General features: G+C 45.8%; 1 protein-coding gene across 1 annotated transcript in view; it reads right to left on the bottom strand.

Annotated features, from left to right (window-relative positions):
- Window positions 1-670: 670 nt before the first annotated feature.
- LOC122932411 (sarcolipin) overlaps window positions 671-26,916 on the bottom strand; it is a 48,519-nt gene continuing 22,273 nt past the window's right edge. The window contains exon 2 of the mRNA XM_044286791.1: window positions 671-1,308. Coding sequence (XP_044142726.1) covers window positions 1,129-1,224 — 96 coding nt within the window. The 5' untranslated portion in view covers window positions 1,225-1,308 and the 3' untranslated portion in view covers window positions 671-1,128. The remainder of the gene's footprint in view (window positions 1,309-26,916) is intronic.

Here is a 26,916-nt window from a genome sequence, read left to right as displayed (position 1 = left end):
GGGCATAAGTGGGAATTCCTAGACGGGTTTGGGGTATGCTCCGAATTTACAAACAAAAATTTCTAACTATGTAACTGCAGTGGTGACGTGACTGTCTATTGCATGTGACTGCTGCAACCAATCGCTGACCTTAGTGGTCGTGTGCTGTATATCACTGGGGCCAGTAGATGCGACATACAGGATCATGAAATCATGGCTGCAGCATCCAGAAGGATCAGAATGGCGATGCTAGAGTGGAGGGGGTTTGGTTTATTATGTATAACTTTTTTTTTTTCCATTTCTTTTATCATTTTATTTTACGCGGGCAACTCCTGTAACTCTAAGTTTGCCTATGTACCATCTGATGAAGACGTGTGACTATGATGTACCAAATTGAAAACAACGACTACTATTGACTAGGTTTCTGAATCTAGAGAATTCTCTTGAAGCCTACATGCCATAAATTGGGGATTTGACAATAGGTAACCTAGAATAAATAACCCCTAATTAACTCCTACAGAAGGGGACAATTTTTGGACATTTTATTTCAGCCCTTATTCAGCCATGGGGCACAACTGCAATACCATAAACAGTTTTGAGACAAGAGTGGTGCTGTTTCTGGAATAAAAAAAATTGTTACTTCTTTCTAATCTTGGACAAGCCCTTTAAAGGAAACACAGAAGAGCAGATCTTATGTAATAACGTTTGGTGGGAAGAATTTATTGTAATGGAAAACACATGAAATTCAAATGTTCAGCTTCTCTTTAATCCAAACATTGCCAGTTTTTTTTATTATTAAAGGCAGAACTTTTACATTTTTCTCCTTGCTTCCTCCAGCAGACTAAACATTTCTCCTGTGTTTAAATCTCATGTGAATATGTGTGCACATCACAGCCAAGTAATCAATCATAGAGAAGTGAATGCTCAGGTCGGGAAGATCAGGGTGCACACCACTCTGGTTACAAGGCCAAGGATGGGTGCATATGTAGGTTTGACATTGACCTAATTTCCTGCTGGTGGAGGTGGTGGATCTAGGAGCATGGTGATGGGGCACAGCACACCTTGAAGTTGTAGACGTGGAAAGAAAGTCTCACATATTTCCATGTAGACAATTTTACTTGACTCCTTACATGACCTTTGTGATGTCCATTAGCCCTGATAAGATTTCACAAGAATCCACATGAGGAGCACTGTGATCAGGACAATCATGAAGTTGAGGAACAGCTCCTGAGTTGAACGCTCCATTCTCAAAACGTCTTGAGGCTTGGACTGTGGATTTTGGCAATTTTACCTTTCAGATGACCACACCTGTTGTCAACTCAGCTTGTCCTACAAATGTAAGAAGAGATATTTAACATTAAGTCCATACTAAGAAATAGTTACAAGCTAAATCATTATTACAACGTAATGAGAAGTAACATTAGATATTTGGCCACCATGCCAACTGTACTGATACTATAAGATAACTAATAAAGCTGAGTTTACACAAACTATTCATTTTATAAGTATGAGGTTGAAAGGAGAATGAATGTGGTGAACGTACGGTGTTCTACAAACATCTATGTCCCAACGCAAAATGTGCAACAACAACTCCAACTTTACACAAAATTCATATGATCCCAATGTAGCAGAGCAATGGTTGGGTGGGTCACATCCGGCATCTAATTCCAGATGCAACTGCAACCTCCACCATATACAGGTCCTTCTAAAAAAATTAGCATATTGTGATAAAGTTCATTATTTTCTGTAATGTACTGATGAACATTAGACTTTCATATATTTTAGATTCATTACACACCAACTGAAGTAGTTCAAGCCTTTTATTGTTTTAATATTGATGATTTTGGCATACAGCTCATGAAAACCCCAAATTCCTATCTCAGAAAATTAGCATATCATGAAAAGGTTCTCTAAACGAGCTATTAACCTAATCATCTGAATCAACTAATTAACTCTAAACACCTGCAAAAGATTCCTGAGGCTTTTAAAAACTCCCAGCCTGGTTCATTACTCAAAACCGCAATCACGGGACTGCCGACCTGACTGCTGTCCAGAAGGCCATCATTGACACCCTCAAGCAAGAGGGTAAGACACAGAAAGAAATTTCTGAACGAATAGGCTGTTCCCAGAGTGCTGTATCAAGGCACCTCAGTGGGAAGTCTGTTGGAAGGAAAAAGTGTGGCAGAAAACGCTGCACAACGAGAAGAGGTGACCGGACCCTGAGGAAGATTGTGGAGAAGGACCGATTCCAGACCTTGGGGGACCTGCGGAAGCAGTGGACTGAGTCTGGAGTAGAAACATCCAGAGCCCCCGTGTACAGGCGTGTGCAGGAAATGGGCTACAGGTGCCGCATTCCCCAGGTCAAGCCACTTTTGAACCAGAAACAGCGGCAGAAGCGCCTGACCTGGGCTACAGAGAAGCAGCACTGGACTGTTGCTCAGTGGTCCAAAGTACTTTTTTCGGATGAAAGCAAATTTTGGAGGAAGACTGGGGAGAGGGAAATGCCAAAATGCCTGAAGTCCAGTGTCAAGTACCCACAGTCAGTGATGGTCTGGGGTGCCATGTCAGCTGCTGGTGTTGGTCCACTGTGTTTTATCAAGGGCAGGATCAATGCAGCTAGCTATCAGGAGATTTTGGAGCACTTCATGCTTCCATCTGCTGAAAAGCTTTATTGAGATGAAGATTTCATTTTTCAGCACGACCTGGCACCTGCTCACAGTGCCAACACCACTGGTAAATGGTTTACTGACCATGGTATTACTGTGCTCAATTGGCCTGCCAACTCTCCTGACCTGAACCCCATAGAGAATCTGTGGGATATTGGGAAGAGAAAGTTGAGAGACGCAAGACCCAACACTCTGGATGAGCTTAAGGCCGCTATCGAAGCATCCTGGGCCTCCATAACACCTCAGCAGTGCCACAGGCTGATTGCCTCCATGCCACGCCGCATTGAAGCAATCATTTCTGCAAAAGGATTCCCGACCAAGTATTGAGTGCATAACTGAACATAATTATTTGAAGGTTGACTTTTTTTGTATTAAAAACACTTTTCTTTTATTGGTCGGATGAAATATGCTAATTTTTTTAGATAGGAAATTTGGGTTTTCATGAGCTGCAAGCCAAAATCATCAATATTAAAACAATAAAAGGCTTGAACTACTTCAGTTGTGTGTAATGAATCTAAAATATATGAAAGTCTAATGTTTATGAGTACATTACAGAAAATAATGAACTTTATCACAATATGCTAATTTTTTGAGAAGGACCTGTATACATTCACCTCTGCATGCACATCGTGATGTCACTGCACAGGAACAATTCTTACAGTGATGTCACACAATCTGGTTTAGGCCTCATGCACACGACCGTTGTGTGCATCCGTGGCCGTTGTGCCGTTTTCAGTTTTTTTTCGCGGACCCATTGACTTTCAATGGGTCTGTGGAAAAATCGGAAAATGCACCGTTTTGCAGCCAAGGCCGTGATGCGTGTATCCTGTCCGTCAAAAAAATATGACCTGTCCTATTTTTTTGACGGACAACGGTTCACGGACCCATTCAAGTCAACGGGTCCGTGAAAGAACACGGATGCACACAAGATTGGCATCCGTGTCCGTGATCCGTGGCCGTAGGTTACTTTCATACAGACGGATCCGAAGATCCGTCTGCATAAAAGCTTTTTCAGATCTAAGTTTTCACTTCGTGAAAACTCATATCCGACAGTATATTCTAACACAGAAGCGTTCCCATGGTGATGGGGACGCTTCTAGTTAGAATACACTACAAACTGTGTACAAGACTGCCCCCTGCTGCCTGGCAGCACCCGATCTCTTACAGGGGGCCGTGATCAGCACAATTAACCCCTTCAGGTGCGGCACCTGAAGGGGTTAATTGTACTATCATATCCCCCTGTAAGAGCTCAGGGCTGCCAGGCAGCAGGGGGCAGACCCCCCCTCCCCAGTTTGAATATCATTGGTGGCCAGTGCGGCCCCCCCCTCCCTCCCTCTATTGTAATAATAGCTTGGTGGCCAGTGTGCGCCCCCCATCGGGCCCCCCCTTCCTCCCTCTATTGTAATAAATCGTCGGTGGCCAGTGTGCGCCCCCCATCGGCCCCCCTCCCTCCCTCTATTGTAATAAATCGTTGGTGGCACAGTGTGCGCCCCCCTTCGGCCCCCCCTCCCTCCCTCTATTGTAATAAATAGTTGGTGGCACAGTGTGCGCCCCCCATCGGCCCCCCCTCCCTCTATAGCAGTAACAACATTGGTGGCCAGTGTGCGGCCTCCCATCTCCCCCCCCCCTCCCCCGATCATTGGTAGCAGCGGAGTTCCGATCGGAGTCCCAGTTTAATCGCTAGGGCTCCGATCGGTAACCATGGCAACCAGGACGCTACTGCAGTCCTGGTTGCCATGGTTACTCAGCAATAGTACAATAGTAGAAGATTCATAGTTACCTGCTTGCTGCTGCGATGTTCGTGTCCGGCCGGGAGCTCCACCTACTGGTAAGTGACAGGTCTGTGCGGCGCATTGCTAAAGAACTGTCACTTACCAGTAGGAGGAGCTCCCGGCCGGTCACAGACATCGCAGCAGCAAGCAGGTAAGTATGATTCTTCTACTATTGTACTATTGCTAAGTAACCATGGCAACCAGGGCTGCAGTAGCTTCCTGGTTGCCATGGTTACCAATAGAGGGAGGGCGGGGGGGGCGATGGGGGGCGCACACTGTGCCACCAACGATTTATTACAATAGAGGGAGGGAGGGGGGGCGATGGGGGGCGCAGACTGTGCCACCAACGATTTATTACAATAGAGGGAGGGGGGGGGGGGGCCGCACTGGCCACCAATGATATTCAAACTGCGGAGGGGGGGGGGTCTGCCCCCTGCTGCCTGGCAGCCCTGATCTCTTACAGGGGGATATGATAGTACAATTAACCCCTTCAGGTGCGGCACCTGAGGAGTTAATTGTGCTGATCACGGCCCCCTGTAAGAGATCGGGTGCTGCCAGGCAGCAGGGGGCAGTCATGTACACAGTTTTTCAGTATATTCTAACCTGAAGCGTCCCCATCACCATGGGAACGCCTCTGTGTTAGAATATACTGTCGGATCTGAGTTTCACGATGTAGCTCATATCCGACAGTATATTCTAACATAGAGGCGTTCCCATGGTGATGGGGACGCTTCAAGTTAAAATATACCATCGGATTGGAGAAAACTCCAATCCGATGGTATAAAAGAACTCCAGACTTTCCATTGAAAGTCATTGGGGACGGATCCGTTTGAAATGGCACCATATTGTGTCAACGTCAAACGGATCCGTCCCCATTGACTTGCATTGTAATTCAGGACGGATCTATTTGGCTCCGCACGGCCAGGCGGACACCAAAACGACTTTTTTTTCATGTCCGTGGATCCTCCAAAAATCAAGACCCACGGACGAAAAAACGGTCACGGATCACGGACCTACGGACCCCGTTTTTGCGGACCGTGAAAATAAACTGTCGTGTGCATGAGGCCTAATGCACACTGATATCACACCACCCAGATAATAAGCACAGGAAAATCAAAGTGCAGGTATAATAAAAACTGTCACAAAATATCATATATAATGTCACGGTCCAGGGATAAAAAACAGATTGATGTCAGTGGAGGGATAGTAAAAATTGTGATGTCACAGTCCTACACAGCCCTGCAAAGCAATGTGTGACAGTATCCTGCCTGCTGCTGGAGAGCACAGGATGAGCTGTGATGATCATTGGAGGAACTAGGTGGGTATTTACCGTTTTTCTTTGACTTCCTGTAAAGTGGCAAATGTGGGCATAGCTACTGTGAACGGGGCACATATCTGGGCATAACTACTGTGAACGGGGCACATGTAGGCATAACTTCTGTGAAGTGCGCACATGTGGGCTTAACTACTGTGAAGGGCACACTGTGGGCATTGTTACTGTGAGGGGCACAATGTGGGAACTACTACTGTAACAGGGCACAATGTGGTCACTACTACTGTGATGGAGCACAATGTGGGCATAACTACTGTGTGGTGGCATAAAGGGGGAATAATTACTTTGTGGGGGCATTAAGAGGACTGTTTGGGATTTGGCGTGTATAGTTATGTTTTGGGCGGAGTAGGAGGCGTAAGTATTCTGTCTAGTATACTGGTTAGTGTCCTGAACTATACTGAACTGTAAGGGCTCTTTCACACGAACGGATCCCGTGCGTGTCATCCGCAGCATGAAAGAGAGCCAAGACCCGCTCCGGACAGCAGAGACATGGAGCATTACATGATTGATAATGCTCTGTGCCTCTCTGTGACCTTTTTACTACAAAACCACAGTAAGATAAAGGTCACAGAGAGGCACGGAGCGTTATCAATCATGTTACTGCTCCGTGTCTCTGCTGTCCGGAGCGGGGCTTGGCACTCTTCCGCATCCGCTCGTGTGAAAGAGCCCTAGTACTCACTTTGGGCAGCAGAGGATATGCTAAGGTTGCTTTGTATTTGGGCTCATGCACACGACCGTATGTATTTTGCGGTCTGCAAATAATACGGGTGTCATCCGTGTGCATTACGTATTTTGCGGAACATAACACCAGTCAACCTAGGGGTTGAGAATTTTGGTAAAGTGGTATTACTGGGTTGTCTTGGACTCTGAAATGACTGATAGTCTGCTGGTAGTGCAGTTTTGACACTGCACAGTGCAGAAGACTAATTGCATCACTGCCCTGTGTGGGCAGAGGAAGTTCTGAGGGAGTAGCAGGAAGTGTCGGCTGAGAGTGGTGTGCAGGGGATCTCGGAGGATGGACTGGCCTTCGGTTGTGACTAGCTGCAGAGTGTGTGGGAGACTGGCAACGACTACCTCAGGAGCAGTGTGTCCTGTGGGTTCTGTTCTGGAGGAGACCGGGTACAAGAACAAGTGGCAAGGACTTGTATGTGGCGGCTGTGCCACGTTATATTGCACTACATGGCTGTAGGGGCACTCGGACAGTTCAGGCCTGAAGCATCATTATATTGCAGCGGTTAGACTACAGGCTGAAGGGACTCTCACACGGACACCTTTAGCAGAGAACCCTGCTAACTACTGGGAATTAGATAAACCTGTGGACTACAGGGTGCACCCTAGAGAGAATATCTTCAGACAGGACCGACCAAGCGCAGCTACAGTAGGCTGTTTATCGGACATTTGGTTAAGGGGCAAACTATCCCTCGTATGGTGATGGTTTGTGAAATATCCTGTTTGGTAATTCTGATGCGCCAAGGGAACTGACGGACTTCCAGCTATATTTCTTTTTGTTACCCTGGTGCATTGTTACCTTCAGATCAGCTGTATTTATCAGAGTTGTGTTAAGGTTGGTCCGTCAGACTCACCGACGCCAGGCTGCCACGAACATTTCCTTGCGCGGTGTTTCGCGATTTATTATTTCTCTGCTTCCATTATGTTTGTTATTGCTTATTTATTTTCACCGTATCTTTCAGTAAACTTGGTAACTGGGAAAGGATTGTTGGGTGTGTCTGCATGGCATTGTGCACCCTCCAAACTTGTGGGCCCCTGCCCGCTCATCTATCACTACTATGAAAAGATTTGTCGTGCTGCACATATTGTGCTTCTTTATGCTCTTCATTGTTGGGAGGTATGCACTACAAGGATAATAACCTCAGTGATGTCACAGTACACAGTTAATAAACACAGTGATGTCACAGTACAGGGATAATAAACACAGTGATGTCACAGTACACAGTTAATAAACACAGTGATGTCATAGTACAGGGATAATACACACAGTGATGTCACAGTACAGAGATAATAAATACAGTGATGTCATAGTACAGGTATAATACACACAGTGATGTCACAGTACAGAGATAATAAATACAGTGATGTCACAGTACAGAGATAATTAACACAGCGATGTCACAGTACAGGGATAATAAACACAGTGATGTCACAGTACTGGGATAAAAAACACAGTGATGTCACAGTACAGAGATAATAAACACAGTGATGTCACAGTACAGAGATAATTAACACAGTGATGTCACAGTACAGGGATAATAAACACAGTGATGTCACAGTACAGGGATAATAACCTCAGTGATGTCACAGTACACAGTTAATAAACACAGTGATGTCACAGTACAGGGATAATAAACACAGTGATGTCACAGTACACAGTTAATAAACACAGTAATGTCATAGTACAGGGATAATACACACAGTGATGTCACAGTACAGAGATAATAAATACAGTGATGTCATAGTACAGGTATAATACACACAGTGATGTCACAGTACAGAGATAATAAATACAGTGATGTCACAGTACAGAGATAATTAACACAGCGATGTCACAGTACAGGGATAATAAACACAGTGATGTCACAGTACTGGGATAAAAAACACAGTGATGTCACAGTACAGAGATAATAAACACAGTGATGTCACAGTACAGAGATAATTAACACAGTGATGTCACAGTACAGGGATAATAAACACAGTGATGTCACAGTACAGAGTTAATAAACACAGTGATGTCACAGTACAGAGATAATAAACACAGTGATGTCACAGTACTGGGATAATTACAATTCACACTATAGAACAGGGATAATACATTAAACACTGTAAAATAATTGTAGGTTTTATAGGGATAATAAAGAGCTATGCCCTTATCTACTAGATGAGAGGAAGAAATTAAATGTGTATGGACACTGTTCAACCTCGCACAAGCACAACCCTTCCATATTAAGGAGTACAGATGACATTGAGAGGACCCCCTTCTCTGACCCAGAGAAGAGAGCTGCTAACAAACAGCTTTTCAATGGCCACATATAAAACTACATTTCCCTTGCAATATCTGCTGATGGCAATTTCCGATGACATCATCAGCTTTTTGCTGGTAATGTGAGATTCTGTACCCGTCTTAGGACATCTTTAAATGTAATGTAGAACTAGAGAGCTCCTGCAAACACAGGAAGGTGGTGAAGGTATGTTCCCTGGGCCAAGTAGAGGAAATTACTTTGATGGAAGAACAGGTTTAATGCAGGGGTGGACTCGGAACAGAAAGTGGCCCTGGAAAAAAAAACTAAAACTGGCCCCATGTTGTAGGTGGGTCCAAACTCACAGAAGGTGGGACAACAGAAGTAGGAGGGGCCAGCAATATCACAGTGCAGCAGAAAATACTGCCGCCCGCTCAAACTGTATCATGTTCCTGATCATGGCAATACAGTTGAATTCAGGAGGGCACCCGCGGCCACTGGCATGATGCCCCTACATTTATTAATGCTGAGAGCCTCACATCTTTGTGCACCTAGCTGGCGGCTAAGAGGAAGGCTTGGGCAACTCTATGGGCAAAGGCCCACCGGGAAATTTTCCTGTAGGGTCTATGGCCAGTCCACCCCTGATCCAATGTATACTCTAGTCACAAATGATTGGCTCCTCCAAATGGGGTTGTCTTCTGCTGGACCCTTGGGTCCCATTATAGTATCAGAGAATGAAGTCACCAGGGGTTCTCCTCTAGAATCGTGGTGGGCGTTTCTGATCCTAACTCACAATAACTAATTACAGACCATTGATGTGAGGCTTAAACATAAGCGGGACTTGACATGTCTAATCAATAAAAAGTTGAATTGTGTTGACTACTTGTCTTATGTACCCGGATCATGAAAGCTTGATTAAAACATTCATAAAGATGGAAAGTGATGGGACGTTACAGCCCTTTACTCAGCACCAAGACAGAATTTCCTTTCTGACACGTTGTGGACAGTGTATCTTCTGATATGTAGCAGCTGCTCAACACATCATCATGACGACCATGAAAAAATTCCATAAGATCTGGTTACTTAGTATCAAGTCTACTCAGGAAAACCAGTATTAATGCTTAGGAGCTAAGGACTTTAGCTTTACATAACCTTTGGCAACTATGTAAAGATTGTTGTACGACCAAAGTATGGGGGTCTGTGGACATTAGCACAGATCAATTACTTAGAAAATCGTGGCTGTTCAAGGAAGCTGAGGAAGACATTACTAATGGTGCAAGATGTCTTAAAGATTGGAGATTAGCAGCAGGAAAAGTTGTTAAGCTGGCAATAAAATAACTGTCAGTCAGAAGCTGCCTTACTGACCACCCCAGCAGTATGGACATGTCATTTCTATCTATGGAGGGGGATAATTGGCTGCCAGATCCCACTGACTCGCCTGAGTGGTCATGCTAATTGTATGGGGGTTGAAAAGGGCTGCTAGACCCTGACCAGGCGATAAAAGCAATATTATGCCGTTTAATGGCTTACTTTAAGGGGTACTCTCATATCAGCCATTTAAAGCTGATATCGGTGTATCCGTATTATGGGGTGGCAAGGGTGGGTGAAGTTAAGGAAACCGCCGAGGCTGTACTATGTTGTTTACATGACTCCTATAGAAGTGAATGGGAGCTACAGAAGCAGCATAGCACAGTCCACTCTCCTGTTTCCATAACTTGCACCACCCTGGCCACTAAGATGGATATTCCCAACTCAGCCATTAAAGGGGTTGTCTCATGTGAGACATTGATGGCATATTGCTAGGATATGCCACCAATATCAGATAGGTGAAGGTCCCACCTCTGGAATCCGCATTTATCTCAAGAACGGGCCTCTGAAAGTGAAGGAGATCGCACAGTGCATGTGCGGTATGCTCTCCAATTATTTTTTATGGGAGTTCTGAAAATAGCTGAGCAAGTGAGCTTTCCATAGAAATGAATGGAGAGACCACCACGCAAGCGTGGCCACTGATCCATTCACTTCTATGAGACTGCCGGAGATTGCAGAGCCAGCGCTCACCTATTTTCAGCAACAATAGAGTGCAGCCACTCATGTGCGCTGACGTCGGGGGACCTGTTCAGGAGATAGGTGTGGGTCTCAGAGGTGGGACCCGCATCTATCTGACATTGGTGGCATATCCTAACGATGTGCCACCAATGTCTCAGATGAGACAACCCCTTTAGTGGCTATGTTGGGAATACCACTTTAATCTGGTAAAATAGAAACTTACGTACTGTAGGAACTCAGCAAACCATCCAAGCCATTCCTTACCATACTTGAGTGGCTTTGGGGGCAGAGAGCTGGGGGTCCCCCATTCTAGTGATTGGTGGGGGTCACTAATTTACCATTTATTACCTATATACAGTTGCAAGAAAAAGTATGTGAACCCTTTGGAATGATATGGATTTCTGCACAAATTGGTCATAAAATGTGATCTGATCTTCATCTAAGTCACAACAATAGACAATCACAGTCTGCTTAAACTAATAACACACAAAGAATTAAATGTTACCATGTTTTTATTGAACACACCATGTAAACATTCACAGTGCAGGTGGAAAAAGTATGTGAACCCTTGGATTTAATAACTGGTTGAACCTCCTTTGGCAGCAATAACTTCAACCAAACGTTTCCTGTAGTTGCAGGTCAGACGTGCACAACGGTCAGGAGTAATTCTTGACCATTCCTCTTTACAGAACTGTTTTGGTTCAGCAATATTCTTGGGATGTCTGGTGTAAATCGCTTTCTTGAGGTCATGCCACAGAATCTCAATCGGGTTGAGGTCAGGACTCAGACTGGGCCACCCCAGAAGATGTATTTTCTTCTGTTTAAGCCATTCTGTTGTTGATTTACTTCTATGCTTTGGGTCGTTGTCCTGTTGCAACACCCATCTTCTGTTAAGCTTCAGCTGGTGGACAGATGGCCTTAAGTTCTCCTGCAAAATGTCTTGATAAACTTGGGAATTCATTTTTCCTTTGATGACAGCAATCTGTCCAGGCCCTGACGCAGCAAAGCAGCCCCAAATCATGATGCCCCCACCACCATACTTCACAGTTGGGATGAGGTTTTGATGTTGGTGTTCTGTGCCTCTTTTTCTCCACACATAGTGTTGGTGCTCTTGTTCAAACTGTAAACGTGCAGTAATGTTTTTTTGGACAGCAGTGGCTTCCTCTGTGGTATCCTCCCATGAAATCCATTCTTGTTTAGTGTTTTACGTATTGTAGATTCGCTAACAGGGATGTTAGCATATGCCAGAGACTTTTGTAAGTCTTTAGCTGACACTCTAGGATTCTTCTTCACCTCATTGAGCAGTCTGCACTGTGCTCTTGCAGTCATCTTTACAGGACGGCCACTCCTAGGGAGAGTAGCAGCAGTGCCGAACTTTCTCCATTTATAGACAATTTGTCTTACCGTGGACTGATGAACAGCAAGGCTTTTAGAGATACTTTTATAACCCTTTCCAGCTTTATGCAAGTCAACAATTCTTAATCGTAGGTCTTCTGAGAGCTCTTTTGTGTGAGGCATCATTCACATCAGGCAATGCTTCTTGTGAAAAGCAAACCCAGAACTGGTGTGTTTTTAGGGCAGGGCAGCTGTAACCAACACCTCCAATCTCATCTCATTGATTGGACTCCAGTTGACTGACACCTCACTCCAATTTAGCTCTTGGAGATGTCATTAGTCTAGGAGTTCACATACTTTTTCCACCTGCACTGTGAATGTTTACATGGTGTGTTCAATAAAACATGGTAACATTTCATTATTTTTGTGTAATTAGTTTAAGCAGACTGTGATTGTCAATTGTTGTGACTTAGATGAAGATCAGATCACATTTTATGACCAATTTGTGCAGAAATCCATATCATTCCAAAGGGTTCACATACTTTTTCTTGCAACTATATATTACATTTATTTATTACCTACATATACTGTACTTCCATTGACCCTTCTTTGTTACCCCTCTCCCCAGACTTGTACCTTGCTAAGCTCTTGGACTGGATCTGTGTGCAGATGTATAAGTACATTGATTTGCGTTCTAGATGCACCCAACATCTTAGGACCAGGGCCGGCTCTATCATAAGGCAGCCCAAGCGGCTGCTTGAGGGAGCAGAGAATGGGGGGCCGCAAACAATTAACTTGCTAACTTACACTTGCCCCGCTGAGCCTGTGTGCCACGCCGCCCCCCGGCCCTCACTGTCTCAGTCACAGAGCGAGCGGCACGCAGCTGACAGGCTGAGGCAGCAGCCGCAGCAACACAAAACACACACACTGTGAGCTACGAGACCCTGGTGTATTTAAATATCATTTAGCATGTCTTTCAGAAAAGTTTCTCCTGGAACTCGTGACCTTTCACATCAGAGGCAAGGCACTTACCCACACATCTATAAGAGCTGTATAGCCAGTTACTTAAAAAAAAAATATATAAGACTTCTACTGTAGATAACTTTGATACCTAGTGTACATCCATACACATGACTGCTGCTCCTGCACACTGTGTATGGATGTAGCAGAGCTGGGTGTGTTGGGGCAGCTGTCATGTGTATGGATGTACACTAGGTATTAAAGTTATCTACAGTAGAAGTCTTATATGCAAGTCAACAATTCTTAATCGTAGGTCTTTTTTTTTATGTAACTGGCTCTAGTATACAGCTCTCATAGCTGTGTGGGTAAGTGCCTTGCCTCTGATACAGAAGGTCATGGGTTCGAAACCCAGCATAAACTTTTCTGAAAGACAGGCTAAATAAGAACACGAGCACCAAATCTTCAATACTACAGGCTGGTGGGAATACAGGCCGGAAGAGGCCTACATCGCATCGCTGACATGGAGGTAAGTATAAAAGTATTTAGTTTTTTTTTTAAATACTAGACTATTACTTTACTGCCACAGGGGAGGGGGGGGGGGGGCTATTGGTACCATGATACTGGCACATGGAGGGGGGGGGGGAGAGAGGCACTTGATACTGGCACATTAGGGGGCAGGGGGAGAGAATGTCAATATGATATTGGCACATGGGGGGGGCAAGAAATGGACATGAATCATGAGGGGCAGAAATGTGAAATGATGGGGGGAGGCAAGAAATGGACAAGAATCATGAGGGGCAGAAATGTGAAATGATGGGGGAGGCAAGAAATGGACATGAATCATGAGGGGCAGAAATGTGAAATGAGGGGGGGGGGGCGCCCAATTTGCTTGTGTTGACAAAAATCCTTGCACCGGCCCTGCTTAGGACTATTACTTCTTGTCAATGCCCTGTTCCAATTGCAGCTGGCTAGTCTTCTGTATACATGGGGTGGTCACACATGCACAAGGTTTCTGCCTTGGTATGATTTAAAAGGGATTTCCTGGACCAACATGCTGATAAGGCTCCATTCACACTTCCGCAATTGTGGTCCGCATCCATTCTGCAATTGTGTGGAACGGGTGCGGACCCATTCATTCTATATGGGGACGAAATGGATGCGGAGAGCACACTATGTGCTCTCCGCATCCGCATTTCCATTAAACGCCACCAATCTTCCGGTCCGCGGCTCCGGAAAAAAATAGAGCATGTCCTATTCTTGTCCACAATTGCGGACAAGAATAGGCATTTCTATGGGGGTGACGGACGGGTGTATTGCGGATCCGCAATGCACTATGGACGTGTAAATGGACCCTTAGAGATCTTGGGAACTGGACACTCAGCATCCCCCTCCCTGCAGCCACAGGTTGAGGAAGCAGACATTGTACAGTGTGATGATTGTAGTGGATGGCACTCCTTATATGTAGCTGTCGGTGCTCAGTGGAAAAGGTCAGTCAGAACATATATATAGAAACCACGGCACTCGATATTAGATATTCAAAGTTAATTCATTTATTTATTGTCCATCCCAAGTAGCATCTAATATCGAGTGCCGTGGTTTCTATATATGCGGACATTGTACAGAGCCGGAGCACCACAGCGCCCTACGCTTTCTAGTGGCCATTCTTAGGTACTGCAGCTCATACTATTATTTAATGCAAGAATTCCCAAACTGCGGCCCTCCAGCTGTTGCCAAACTACAACTCCCAGCATGCAAAGACAGCTTACAGCTTTTAGGGCATGCTGGGAGTTGTAGTTTTGCAACAGCTGGAGGGCCACAGGTTGAGCATCCCTGATTTAATGGAATGGGAGCTGAGCTGCAGTACTTCAGAACGTCCACTACACAGTATAAGGCATTGCCCTGTTCTGGCCCTGAACATGTTTTCCTTTTGGAAGCTGTAGTTGCTACTAACAGCTGATCGGTGGGGGTGCCAGGAGCCAGACCCCGCTCTTCTCATATTGATGACCTATCTTATGCATAGCAATGTAGAAAGGACCGGCAGTCGCTTGATTTATTTGTCACATACCAGTAGTGACGCATTTCAGCACAGGACGTGCCTTTATCAGACCATGTACATCTACATACAAATCACACATTTAAATAAACCACCAAAATACAAAGGAACTGATGTCAGTATGAAAACACCGCCCCCAGGTGAAAAAATACATGAAAAAAATTCACATAAAAAAAAGGCAAACCGACAACACATGTCGTAAAGATAAAGTCCATATGATGTATGTTAGAATTCACAATTGTACCATGTTTCAATTTCGCTAGTGTTAGAGACTTAGTTCATAGGAAACCATACACATTGTAATCGCGGTTGAGGCCTCTTGGCCGTGCACCACTACGCTATCACACCGCAGTGCCGACCGGTGATTATCATAGATTCTATCTTATGCATAGGTCATCAATTTGTTACTCCAAGGAAAACCCCTTTAAAGGGAACCTGTCACCGGGATTTTGTGTATAGAGCTGAGGACATGGGTTGCTAGATGGCCGCTAGCACATCCGCAATATCCAGTCCCTATAGCTCTGTGTGCACCAGACAACTCTGATCTCCTTTGAGAACAAAAGGATCAATCTGCAGCAATTTACAGTGGTAGCAATGTGCTGCAGAAAATGACCGCAAGGAATCTGCCTCTAACCCGACCTACGGTGGAACTTTTACATCTGCAGCATGTCGATTTATGATGCGCAGTTCACCCTTTGCAATGCAGAGGGCGAAATCTGCATCATATCTGCAGTCAAGAGACAGAAGAAGTATGGGAATCAGAGGAGGAAGATGAATGAACGGGAAACATCACAGCACTGCATGCATGTCAGCTACCGGAGGATAGAGAGACTGCGGGTGCGCAGTGTCAGCGTGCTGTATACAACAGTATACAAGTGCAGACGGAGCTCTAAATGTTTACATGCGAAGCATAACTGTTAATTGTCATTTAGTCTGCAGCCACAAGCTGTATATACTGATCCTCTGATTTATCTATCAAGCACACTGCTACCATATACTCTACCCCTGGGCTCGCACACAGTTCTCCAGCGGCAAAAATAAAACATTGCTTACAAAATGTAAACTAATTTAACAACCTAAATATACTTTATACTCTTGAGCCTGGTGCCTCCTCTTCTATGTTCGTTCTGACATTGCCTGTGTCAGTGACAAAAGGCTGATGCAGAGACGGAGAAGGGGGCTGGCATAGCTATTGACCAGGAGAAGGTCTGAAATAGGAGGAACAATAAAACATATTATTCCTTTTTTTTTTTGTACATTTTATAAGCAATAAGACATTTTTTGTGCCATTGGACAACCCCTTTAACCACTTCAGCCCCGCTAGGTGAAACCCCCTTCATGACCAGGCCACTTTTTACACTTCGGCACTACACTCCTTTCACCGTTTATCGCTCGGTCATGCAACTTACCACCCAAATGAATTTTACCTCCTTTTCTTCTCACTAATGGAGCTTTCATTTGGTGGTATTTTATTGCTGCTGACATTTTTACTTTTTTTGTTATTAATCAAAATATAACGATTTTTTTGCAAAAAAATGACATTTTTCACTTTCAGCTGTGAAATTTTGCAAAAAAAACGACATCCATATATAAATTTTTCGCAAAATTTATAGTTCTACATGTCTTTGATAAAAAAAAAATGTTTGGGCAAAAAAAAAATGGTTTGGGTAAAAGTTATAGCATTTACAAACTATGGTACAAAAATGTGAATTTCCGCTTTTTGAAACGGCTCTGATTTTCTGAGCACCTGTCATGTTTCCTGAGGTTCTACAACGCCCAGACAGTAGAAAACCCCCACAAATGACCCCATTTCGGAAAGTAGACACCCTAAGGTATTCGCTGATGGGCATAGTGAGTTCATAGAACTTTTTATTTTTTGTCACAAGTTAGCGGAAAATGATGATGATTTTTTATTTTTTATTTTTTCTTACAAAGTCTCATATTCCACTAACTTGCGACAAAAAATAAAAAATTCTAGGAACTCGCCATGCCCCTCACAGAATACCTTGGGGTGTCTTCTTTCCAAAATGGGGTCACTTGTGGCGTAGTTATACTGCCCTGGCAATTTAGGGGCCCAAATGTGTGAGAAGTTCTTTGCAATCAAAATCTGTAAAAAATGACCGGTGAAATACGAAAGGTGCACTTTGGAATATGCGCCCCTTTGCCCACCTTGGCATCAAAAAAGTGTCACACATCTGGTATCGCCGTACTCAGGAGAAGTTGGGGAATGTGTTTTGGGGTGTCATTTTACATATACCCATGCTGGGTGAGAGAAATATCTTGGCAAACGACAACTTTTCCCATTTATTTATACAAAGTTGGCATTTGACCAAGATATTTTTCTCACCCAGCATGGGTATATGTAAAATGACACCCCAAAACACATTCCCCAACTTCTCCTGAGTACGGCGATACCAGATGTGTCACACTTTTTTGCTGCCAAGGTGGGCAAAGGGGCACATATTCCAAAGTGCACCTTTCGTATTTTGCAGGCCATTTTTTACACATTTTGATTGCAAGGTACTTCTCACACATTTGGGCCCCTAAATTGCCAGGGCAGTATAACTACGCCACAAGTGACCCCATTTTGGAAAGAAGACACCCCAAGGTATTCCGTGAAGGGCACGGCGAGTTCCTAGAATTTTTTATTTTTTGTCACAAGTTAGCGGAAAATGATGATTTTTTTTTTTTTTCTCTTTTTTCCTTACAAAGTCTCATATTCCACTAACTTGCGACAAAAAATAAAAAATTCTAGGAACTCGCCATGCCCCTCACGGAATACCTTGGGGTGTCTTCTTTCCAAAATGGGGTCACTTGTGGCGTAGTTATACTGCCCTGGCAATTTAGGGGCCCAAATGTGTGAGAAGTTCTTTGCAATCAAAATCTGTAAAAAATGACCGGTGAAATACGAAAGGTGCACTTTGGAATATGCGCCCCTTTGCCCACCTTGGCATCAAAAAAGTGTCACACATCTGGTATCGCCGTACTCAGGAGAAGTTGGGGAATGTGTTTTGGGGTGTCATTTTACATATACCCATGCTGGGTGAGAGAAATATCTTGGCAAACGACAACTTCTCCCATTTATTTATACAAAGTTGGCATTTGACCAAGATATTTTTCTCACCCAGCATGGGTATATGTAAAATGACACCCCAAAACACATTCCCCAACTTCTCCTGAGTACGGCGATACCAGATGTGTCACACTTTTTTGCTGCCAAGGTGGGCAAAGGGGCACATATTCCAAAGTGCACCTTTCGTATTTTGCAGGCCATTTTTTACACATTTTGATTGCAAGGTACTTCTCACACATTTGGGCCCCTAAATTGCCAGGGCAGTATAACTACGCCACAAGTGACCCCATTTTGGAAAGAAGACACCCCAAGGTATTCCGTGAAGGGCACGGCGAGTTCCTAGAATTTTTTATTTTTTGTCACAAGTTAGCGGAAAATGATGATTTTTTTTTTTTCTCTTTTTTCCTTACAAAGTCTCATATTCCACTAACTTGCGACAAAAAATAAAAAATTCTAGGAACTCGCCATGCCCCTCACGGAATACCTTGGGGTGTCTTCTTTCCAAAATGGGGTCACTTGTGGCGTAGTTATACTGCCCTGGCAATTTAGGGGCCCAAATGTGTGAGAAGTACTTTGCAATCAAAATCTGTAAAAAATGACCGGTGAAAGGCCTCCTGCACACGAACGTTTTTTTACACGGTCCGCAAAAACGGGGTCCGTAGGTCCGTGATCCGTGACCGTTTTTCCGTCCGTGGGTCTTCCTTGATTTTTGGAGGATCCACGGACATGAAAAAAAAGTCATTTTGGTGTCGCCTGGCCGTGCGGAGCCAAACGGATCCGTCCTGAATTACAATGCAAGTCAATGGGGACGGATCCGTTTGATGTTGACACAATATGGTGCCATTTCAAACGGATCCGTCCCCATTGACTTTCAATGTAAAGTCTGGAGTTCTGTTATACCATCGGATTGGAGTTTTCTCCAATCCGATGGTATATTTTAACCTGAAGCGTCTCCATCACCATGGGAACGCCTCTGTGTTAGAATATACTGTCGGATATGAGCTACATCGTGAAACTCATTTCCGACAGTATATTCTAACACAGAGGCGTTCCCATGGTGATGGAGACGCTTCAGGTTAGAATCTACAAAAAAAACTGTGTACATGACTGTCCCCTGCTGCCTGGCAGGTGCTGCCAGGCAGCAGGGGGCAGACCCCCCCCCCCTGTTTTTAACTCATTGGTGGCCAGTGGGCCCCCCCTCCCCTATTGTTAACTCGTTGGTGGCCAGTGTGCGCACCCCCCTCCCTCCCTCTATTGTAATAATAGCATTGGGGCCAGTGTGCGCGCCCCCCCACCCCCCCCCCCCCCCTCCCTCCCTCTATTGTAATAATAGCATTGGGGCCAGTGTGCGCGCCCCCCCAACCCCCCCCCCCTCCCTCCCTCTATTGTAATAATAGCATTGGGGCCAGTGTGCCCCCCCCCCGATCATCGGTGGCAGCGGAGTAGAAGATTCATACTTACCTGGCTGCTGGCTGCTGCGATCTCTGTGTCCGGCCGGGAGCTCCTCCTACTGGTAAGTGACAGGTCTGTGGGTGCGCACACTGGCCCCAATGCTATTATTACAATAGAGGGAGGGAGGGGGGGGGTGCGCACACTGGCCACCAACGAGTTAACAACAGGGGAGGGGGGGGGCCGCACAATGATATTCAAACTGGGGAGGGGGGGGGGGTCTGCCCCCTGCTGCCTGGCAGCCCTGATCTCTTACAGGGGGATATGATAGTACAATTAACCCCTTCAGGTGCCGCACTATCATATCCCCCTGTAAGAGATCGGGTGCTGCCAGGCAGCTGGGGCAGTCTTGTACACAGTTTGTAGTGTATTCTAACTAGAAGCGTCCCATCACCATGGGAACGCTTCTGTGTTAGAATATACTGTCGGATCTGAGTTTTCACGAAGTGAAAACTCAGCTCTGAAAAAGCTTTTATGCAGACGGATCTTCGGATCCGTCTGTATGAAACTAACCTACGGCCACGGATCACGGACACGGATGCCAATCTTGTGTGCATCCGTGTTCTTTCACGGACCCATTGACTTGAATGGGCCCGTGAACCGTTGGCCGTGAAAAAAATAGGACAGGTCATATTTTTTTCACGGCCAGGAAACACGGCTCACGGATGCGGCTGCCAAACGGTGCATTTTCCGATTTTTCCACGGACCCATTGAAAGTCAATGGGTCCGTGAAAAAAAACGGAAAACGGCACAACGGCCACGGATGCACACAACGTTCGTGTGCAGGAGGCCAAATACGAAAGGTGCACTTTGGAATATGCGCCCCTTTGCCCACCTTGGCAGCAAAAAAGTGTCACACATCTGGTATCGCCGTACTCAGGAGAAGTTGGGGAATGTGTTTTGGGGTGTCATTTTACATATACCCATGCTGGGTGAGAGAAATATCTTGGCAAACGACAACTTTTCCCATTTTTTTTATACAAAGTTGGCATTTGACCAAGATATTTTTCTCACCCAGCATGGGTATATGTAAAATGACACCCCAAAACACATTCCCCAACTTCTCCTGAGTACGGCGATACCAGATGTGTCACACTTTTTTGCTGCCAAGGTGGGCAAAGGGGCACATATTCCAAAGTGCACCTTTCGGATTTTGCAGGGCATTTTTTACACATTTTGATTGCAAGGTACTTCTCACACATTTGGGCCCCTAAATTGCCAGGGCAGTATAACTACGCCACAAGTGACCCCATTTTGGAAAGAAGACACCCCAAGGTATTCCGTGAAGGGCACGGCGAGTTCCTAGAATTTTTTATTTTTTGTCACAAGTTAGCGGAAAATGATGATTTTTTTTTTTTTCTCTTTTTTCCTTACAAAGTCTCATATTCCACTAACCTGCGACAAAAAATAAAAAATTCTAGGAACTCGCCATGCCCCTCACGGAATACCTTGGGGTGTCTTCTTTCCAAAATGGGGTCACTTGTGGCGTAGTTATACTGCCCTGGCAATTTAGGGGCCCATATGTGTGAGAAGTACTTTGCAATCAAAATCTGTAAAAAATGACCGGTGAAATACGAAAGGTGCACTTTGGAATATGCGCCCCTTTGCCCACCTTGGCATCAAAAAAGTGTCACACATCTGGTATCGCCGTACTCAGGAGAAGTTGGGGAATGTGTTTTGGGGTGTCATTTTACATATACCCATGCTGGGTGAGAGAAATATCTTGGCAAACGACAACTTTTCCCATTTTTTTATACAAAGTTGGCATTTGACAAAGATATTTTTCTCACCCAGCATGGGTATATGTAAAATGACACCCCAAAACACATTCCCCAACTTCTTCTGAGTACGGCGATACCAGATGTGTCACACTTTTTTGCAGCCTAGATGCGCAAAGGGGCCCAAATTTCTTTTAGGAGGGCATTTTTAGACATTTGGATCCCAGACTTCTTCTCACGCTTTAGGGCCCCTAAAAAGCCAGGGCAGTATAAATACTCCACATGTGACCCCACTTTGGAAAGAAGACACCCCAAGGTATCCAATGAGGGGCCTGGCAAGTTCATAGAATTTTTTTTTTTTTCGCATAAGTTAGCGGAAATTGATTTTTTTTTGTTTTTTCTCACAAAGTCTCACTTTCCGCTAACTTAGGACAAAAATTTCAATCTTTCATGGACTCAATATGCCCCTCAGCAAATACCTTGGGGTGTCTTCTTTCCAAAATGGGGTCAGTTGTGGGGTGTTTGTACTGCCCTGGCATTTGAGGGTCTCCGCAATCATTACATGTATGGCCAGCATTAGGAGTTTCTGCTATTCTCCTTATATTGAGCATACAGGTAATGAGATTTTTTTTTTCCGTTCAGCCTCTGGGCTGAAAGAAAAAAATGAACGGCACAGATTTCTTCATTCGCATCGATCAATGTGGATGAAAAAATCTCTGCCAAAAAAAAATAATGGAGGGGAAAGGCGTCTGCCAGGACATAGGAGCTCCGCCCTACATCCATACCCACTTAGCTCGTATGCCCTGGCAAACCAGATTTCTCCATTCGCATCAATCGATGTGGATGAATAAATCATTGCCGGGATTTTTTTTTTTTTATATATATATATACACAAAGTGTTTGCCAAAGCATAGGAACGCCGCCTCCTCCTCAGCTCGTATGCCTCGGCAAACGTATCTGTCACTGCAGAGGAGAAAATCCCGTCTTGCAGCGCCGCATACACCGACTTGCGTGTAATCTGACAGCAGCGCAATGCTTCTGTCAGAATGCACATCGGTGCTGCAGCTGGTCGATCGGTTGGTCCACCTGGAAGGTAAAAAGACAAAAAAAAAAAAAAAAGAAAAAACCAGGCCACAACGCAATAATTTTATTAACTTTGGAACAGAACGTGTAACTTTAACTTTTGGAACTAAACATTAACCTGTTTGCTTACCTGTTTTTTTGTTTTTCTTTTGTTTTTTTGTTTTTTTACCTTTATAGAACAAACCTCTCCTTCCCCATGGGTCAATGTGCAAAGCGCAAATCGCCCAAAGATGTGGCGAAGTGCGTTATGCACTTTGTCCCATGTGAAAGGAGACGTTTGCAGCAGCAGTGAGTGAATGGGCCCTAATAGCCCTGTGTGCCTGTCCTGGTGAGATGATCCCTATGCTAATAGTGTACCTGTGAGTGGTACTTCCGGAAACACTCTCCAAAGCATAGGGCAGGGTGGTCCGGACAGTCAGGACAGAAATAGCGGGTGTCACGCCTTATTCCACTCCTGCTACAGACACGACATCTTTTTCGGGGTGACTGTTGGGTTGAGGTACCAGGAACGACATTGGGGAAATGTCGCTCGTGTAGACGGCTAACTACACTGGTGGTTGGGGCCACGGAACCTCCTGGATACAGGAGGTTCTCGATGATCTCTTCCTAAATTTGAGGAAGGATCCAGTTCTCCCAGCCTTACTGTAGAGAACAAAACTATTGTACAGAGCCAATTGAATTAAATATACAGACACCTTCTTATACCAGCGTCTGGTGCGTCGGGAAACTAAATACGGAGACAACATCTGGTCATTGAAGTCGACCCCTCCCATGTGGAGGTTATAGTCGTGGACTGAGAGGGGCTTTTCAATGACACGGGTTGCTCGCTCAATTAGTATTGTCGTGTCTGCGTGAATGGAGGAGAGCATGTAAACGTCACGCTTGTCTCTCCATTTCACCGCGAGCAGTTCTTCGTTACACAGTGCGGCCCTCTGCCCCCTTGCAAGACGGGTGCTAACGAGCCGTTGGGGGAAGCCCGCGCGACTAGTTCGCGCGGTACCACAGGCGCCAATCCGTTCTAGAAACAAATGCCTAAAGAGGGCCACACTTGTGTAAAAATTGTCCACATAAAGATGGTACCCCTTGCCGAATAAGGGTGACACCAAGTCCCAAACTGTCTTCCCACTGCTCCCCAGGTAGTCAGGGCAACCGACCGGCTCCAGGGTCTGATCTTTTCCCTCATAGACCCGAAATTTGTGGGTATAGCCTGTGGCCCTTTCACAGAGCTTATACAATTTGACCCCATACCGGGCGCGCTTGCTTGGGATGTATTGTTTGAAGCCAAGGCGCCCGGTAAAATGTATCAGGGACTCGTCTATGCAGATGTTTTGCTCTGGGGTATAAATATCTGCAAATTTCTGGTTGAAATGGTCTATGAGGGGCCGAATTTTGTGGAGCCGGTCAAAAGCAGGGTGGCCCCTGGGACGGGAGGCGGTGTTGTCACTAAAGTGCAGGAACCGCAGGATGGCCTCAAAACGTGCCCTGGACATGGCAGCAGAGAACATGGGCATGTGATGAATCGGGTTCGTGGACCAATATGACCGCAATTCATGTTTTTTTGTCAGGCCCATGTTGAGGAGGAGGCCCAGAAAAGTTTTAAGTTCGGAAACTTGGACTGGTTTCCACCGGAAAGGCTGGGCATAAAAGCTTCCCGGGTTAGCGGTGATAAATTGTGTGGCATACCTGTTTGTTTCGGCCACAACTATGTCTAAAAGCTCCGCAGTCAAGAACAGCTCAAAAAATCCCAGGGCCGAACCGATCTGAGCCGTCTCAACCCGAACTCCAGACTGGGCAGTGAAAGGGAAAACTACAGGTGCGGCTGAAGTTGGGGACTGCCAATCAGGGTTTGCCAGCACCTCTGGGATTCTAGGGGCTCTACGGGCACGTCTTTGCGGTGGCTGCGACGGGGTCACTACTGCACGTGCCACCGTACCAGCTTCAACTGCCCTTCTGGTGCTCGCTACTTCACCAGGTTGTACGGCAGTGCTGGTACTAGGTCCAGGGAGGGCTGGGCTGCTGGTGTATGCCTCACCACGTAATCCGACAGCACCAGCCCCACTCTGCTGCTCTTGAAGCGGATCCTGCGCAACCTGCGGTCTAGCGACACGGGGCCGGGTACGCCTGGTGGTATCAGGGACCTCAGCCTCCTCGTCCGAACTTTGGGTCAGAGAGCCACTGCTTTCTACAGGTTCGTATTCTGACCCGCTGGATTCATCAGATGAGGGCTCCCACTCCTCATCCGACTGGGTCAGAAGCCTGTAGGCCTCTTCAGAGGAATACCCCCTGTTAGACATGTGGGCAACTAAATTTAGGGGTATTCCCTGAGACTACCCAAGAAAAAAAAAGCAAGCCTGTCTTACAAAGGGGAGCCTAGCGAAGTACCGGAGGCCGCTGCGGTTGATAAAAAATATCAAAACTGATTTTTTTATCGCCGCAGTGCGTGTAAAGTGAATGTGCAGTGATCAAAAAAAAATTTTTTTTTTGTCACTGCGGTGGGGCGGGTGTGGGCGAACGCACGTGTGGGCGACCGATCAGGCCTGATCGGGCAAACACTGCGTTTTGGGTGGAGGGCGAACTAAAGTGACACTAATACTATTATAGATCTGACCGTGATCAGTTTTGATCACTTCCAGATACTATAAAAGTACAAATGCTGATTAGCGATACGCTAATCAGCGAATAACGGACTGCGGTGCGGTGGGCTGGGCGCTAACTGATCGCTAACTACCTAACCAAGGGACCTAAACTATACCTAAAACCTAACGGTCAATAACAGTGAAAAAAAAAAGTGACAGTTTGCACTGATCACTTTTTTCTTTTCACTTGTGATTGACAGGGGTGATCAAAGGGGTGATCAAAGGGTTAATTGGGGTTCAGGGGGGTGATCAGGGGCTATAGTGTAGTGTTTGGTGTACTCACTGTGAAGCCTGCTCCTCTGCTGGATCCAACCGACGAAAAGAACCAGCAGAGGAGCAGGCAGCCATATAACAGATCATATTTACAAATATGATCTGCTATCTGGCACTTTGATTGGATTTTTTAAAAATCAGCAACCTGCCAGCCACGATCATTGGCTGGCAGGTTGCTGACGAAATACCTCTCGATGAAATGCCGGCGCGAACTGCGCACGCGCGGGCGCATACTCGCGTCATCTCGCGTCTCGCGAGATGACGCGTATATGCGTGACTGTGCGCAGCGCTGCCACCTCCGGAACGCACATGTGCGTTAGGCGGTCCGGAGGTGGTTAAAATGGTGCTGCTGATCCGGCATATAAAACTGCAATGAAATCTACATTTGTTACATGTGCACTGCACTGGTCTGCAGGGGGAGGCGTGCAGGGCTGGAGAGGAGGAGAAGAGTGGTGGCGCTGGCAATGAGGGGGGTCGCAATCCTCATAGTGGCTAACAGTGATGGTCAGATCGCAGTGTTCGCCAGCGAACACATGCGGGCTGCCATCTTTAGTAAGGTAGACTCACCGGTCCGGCGATGCACATGTAAGCCCTTACCTGTGCCTGCGCCGCGAGCCGGTCTGAAATCTAATGCGGTCACCGGGAGCAGGCAGTTCCGAGAACAGCCCGATGAAGGCCCCCGGCGGCTGTTCTCGGAACTGCCTGCTCCCGGTGACCACATTTGATTTCAGACCGGCTCGCGGCACAGGCACAGGTAAGGGCTTACATGTGCATCGCCGGACCGGTGAGTCTAACCTTACTAAAGATGGCAGCCCGCATGTGTTCGCTGGCGAACACTGCGAACTGGCCATCACTACTGGCTAAGTCTTGCTCCAGCACCTCCTGGGCCGTGTGTGCAGTGAATGGAGATGGGCACAACCCTTTTGTTTTCACAGGGCACTGTGACTTTGAGGTCTTCTGCCTGGTGGTGGCTGGGGTGCCCATAATGGGTAGCAGGGTACAAAGCAGGGGAGAGAACCCAATTCGGGCAGAGAGACCAATGATCAGGCTGTCTTCATTATAGTAAAACAAAGTCCCTTTTACTAAAGAGATGATGGGGGTCACAGTGCAAATACAAGTAGTAGACTCTGTTAAGTATTTCACAAAAGGCTTTGTATAGGGGATAGGTAATATGGTGGTCCCCTGTAAATCTTCCTCTAAATATACCATGCAATCTTCCCAAATGACCAAAGGCATGCAAACTTTCAATATTTCTCTGCAAAGCCCAATTTTCAGTCCATTTTAGAAGTGTGGCAGGTGCCAGAAACAATATAACCCAAAACACTTGCAGTAAAGTCCAAAGCCATGCGCGTGCGTTACCTTAATTCATTATGTCCAAGCACTGTCCCTTATGGTCCTCAACCATCTACAAATATTCAATGCTTCTTTTCCTCAGAGGTTAGTTCCCAGCAAAGTAACATTCTGGAAGTTTTCTCTCACAGGAATAGTGTTTTCCTGGAGCAGGATTCTGCCTTGGCCTACTTGTCAGCAGCATACACAAGACATGTCGTCTCTCTTGCTAGTCCACC

Source organism: Bufo gargarizans, chromosome 3, assembly GCF_014858855.1.
Source record: "Bufo gargarizans isolate SCDJY-AF-19 chromosome 3, ASM1485885v1, whole genome shotgun sequence".
NCBI classification, from domain to species: Eukaryota; Metazoa; Chordata; class Amphibia; order Anura; family Bufonidae; genus Bufo; species Bufo gargarizans.
The sequence above is the reverse complement of the archived record's forward strand: the minus strand, read 5'-3'. Positions and strand labels throughout refer to the sequence as shown.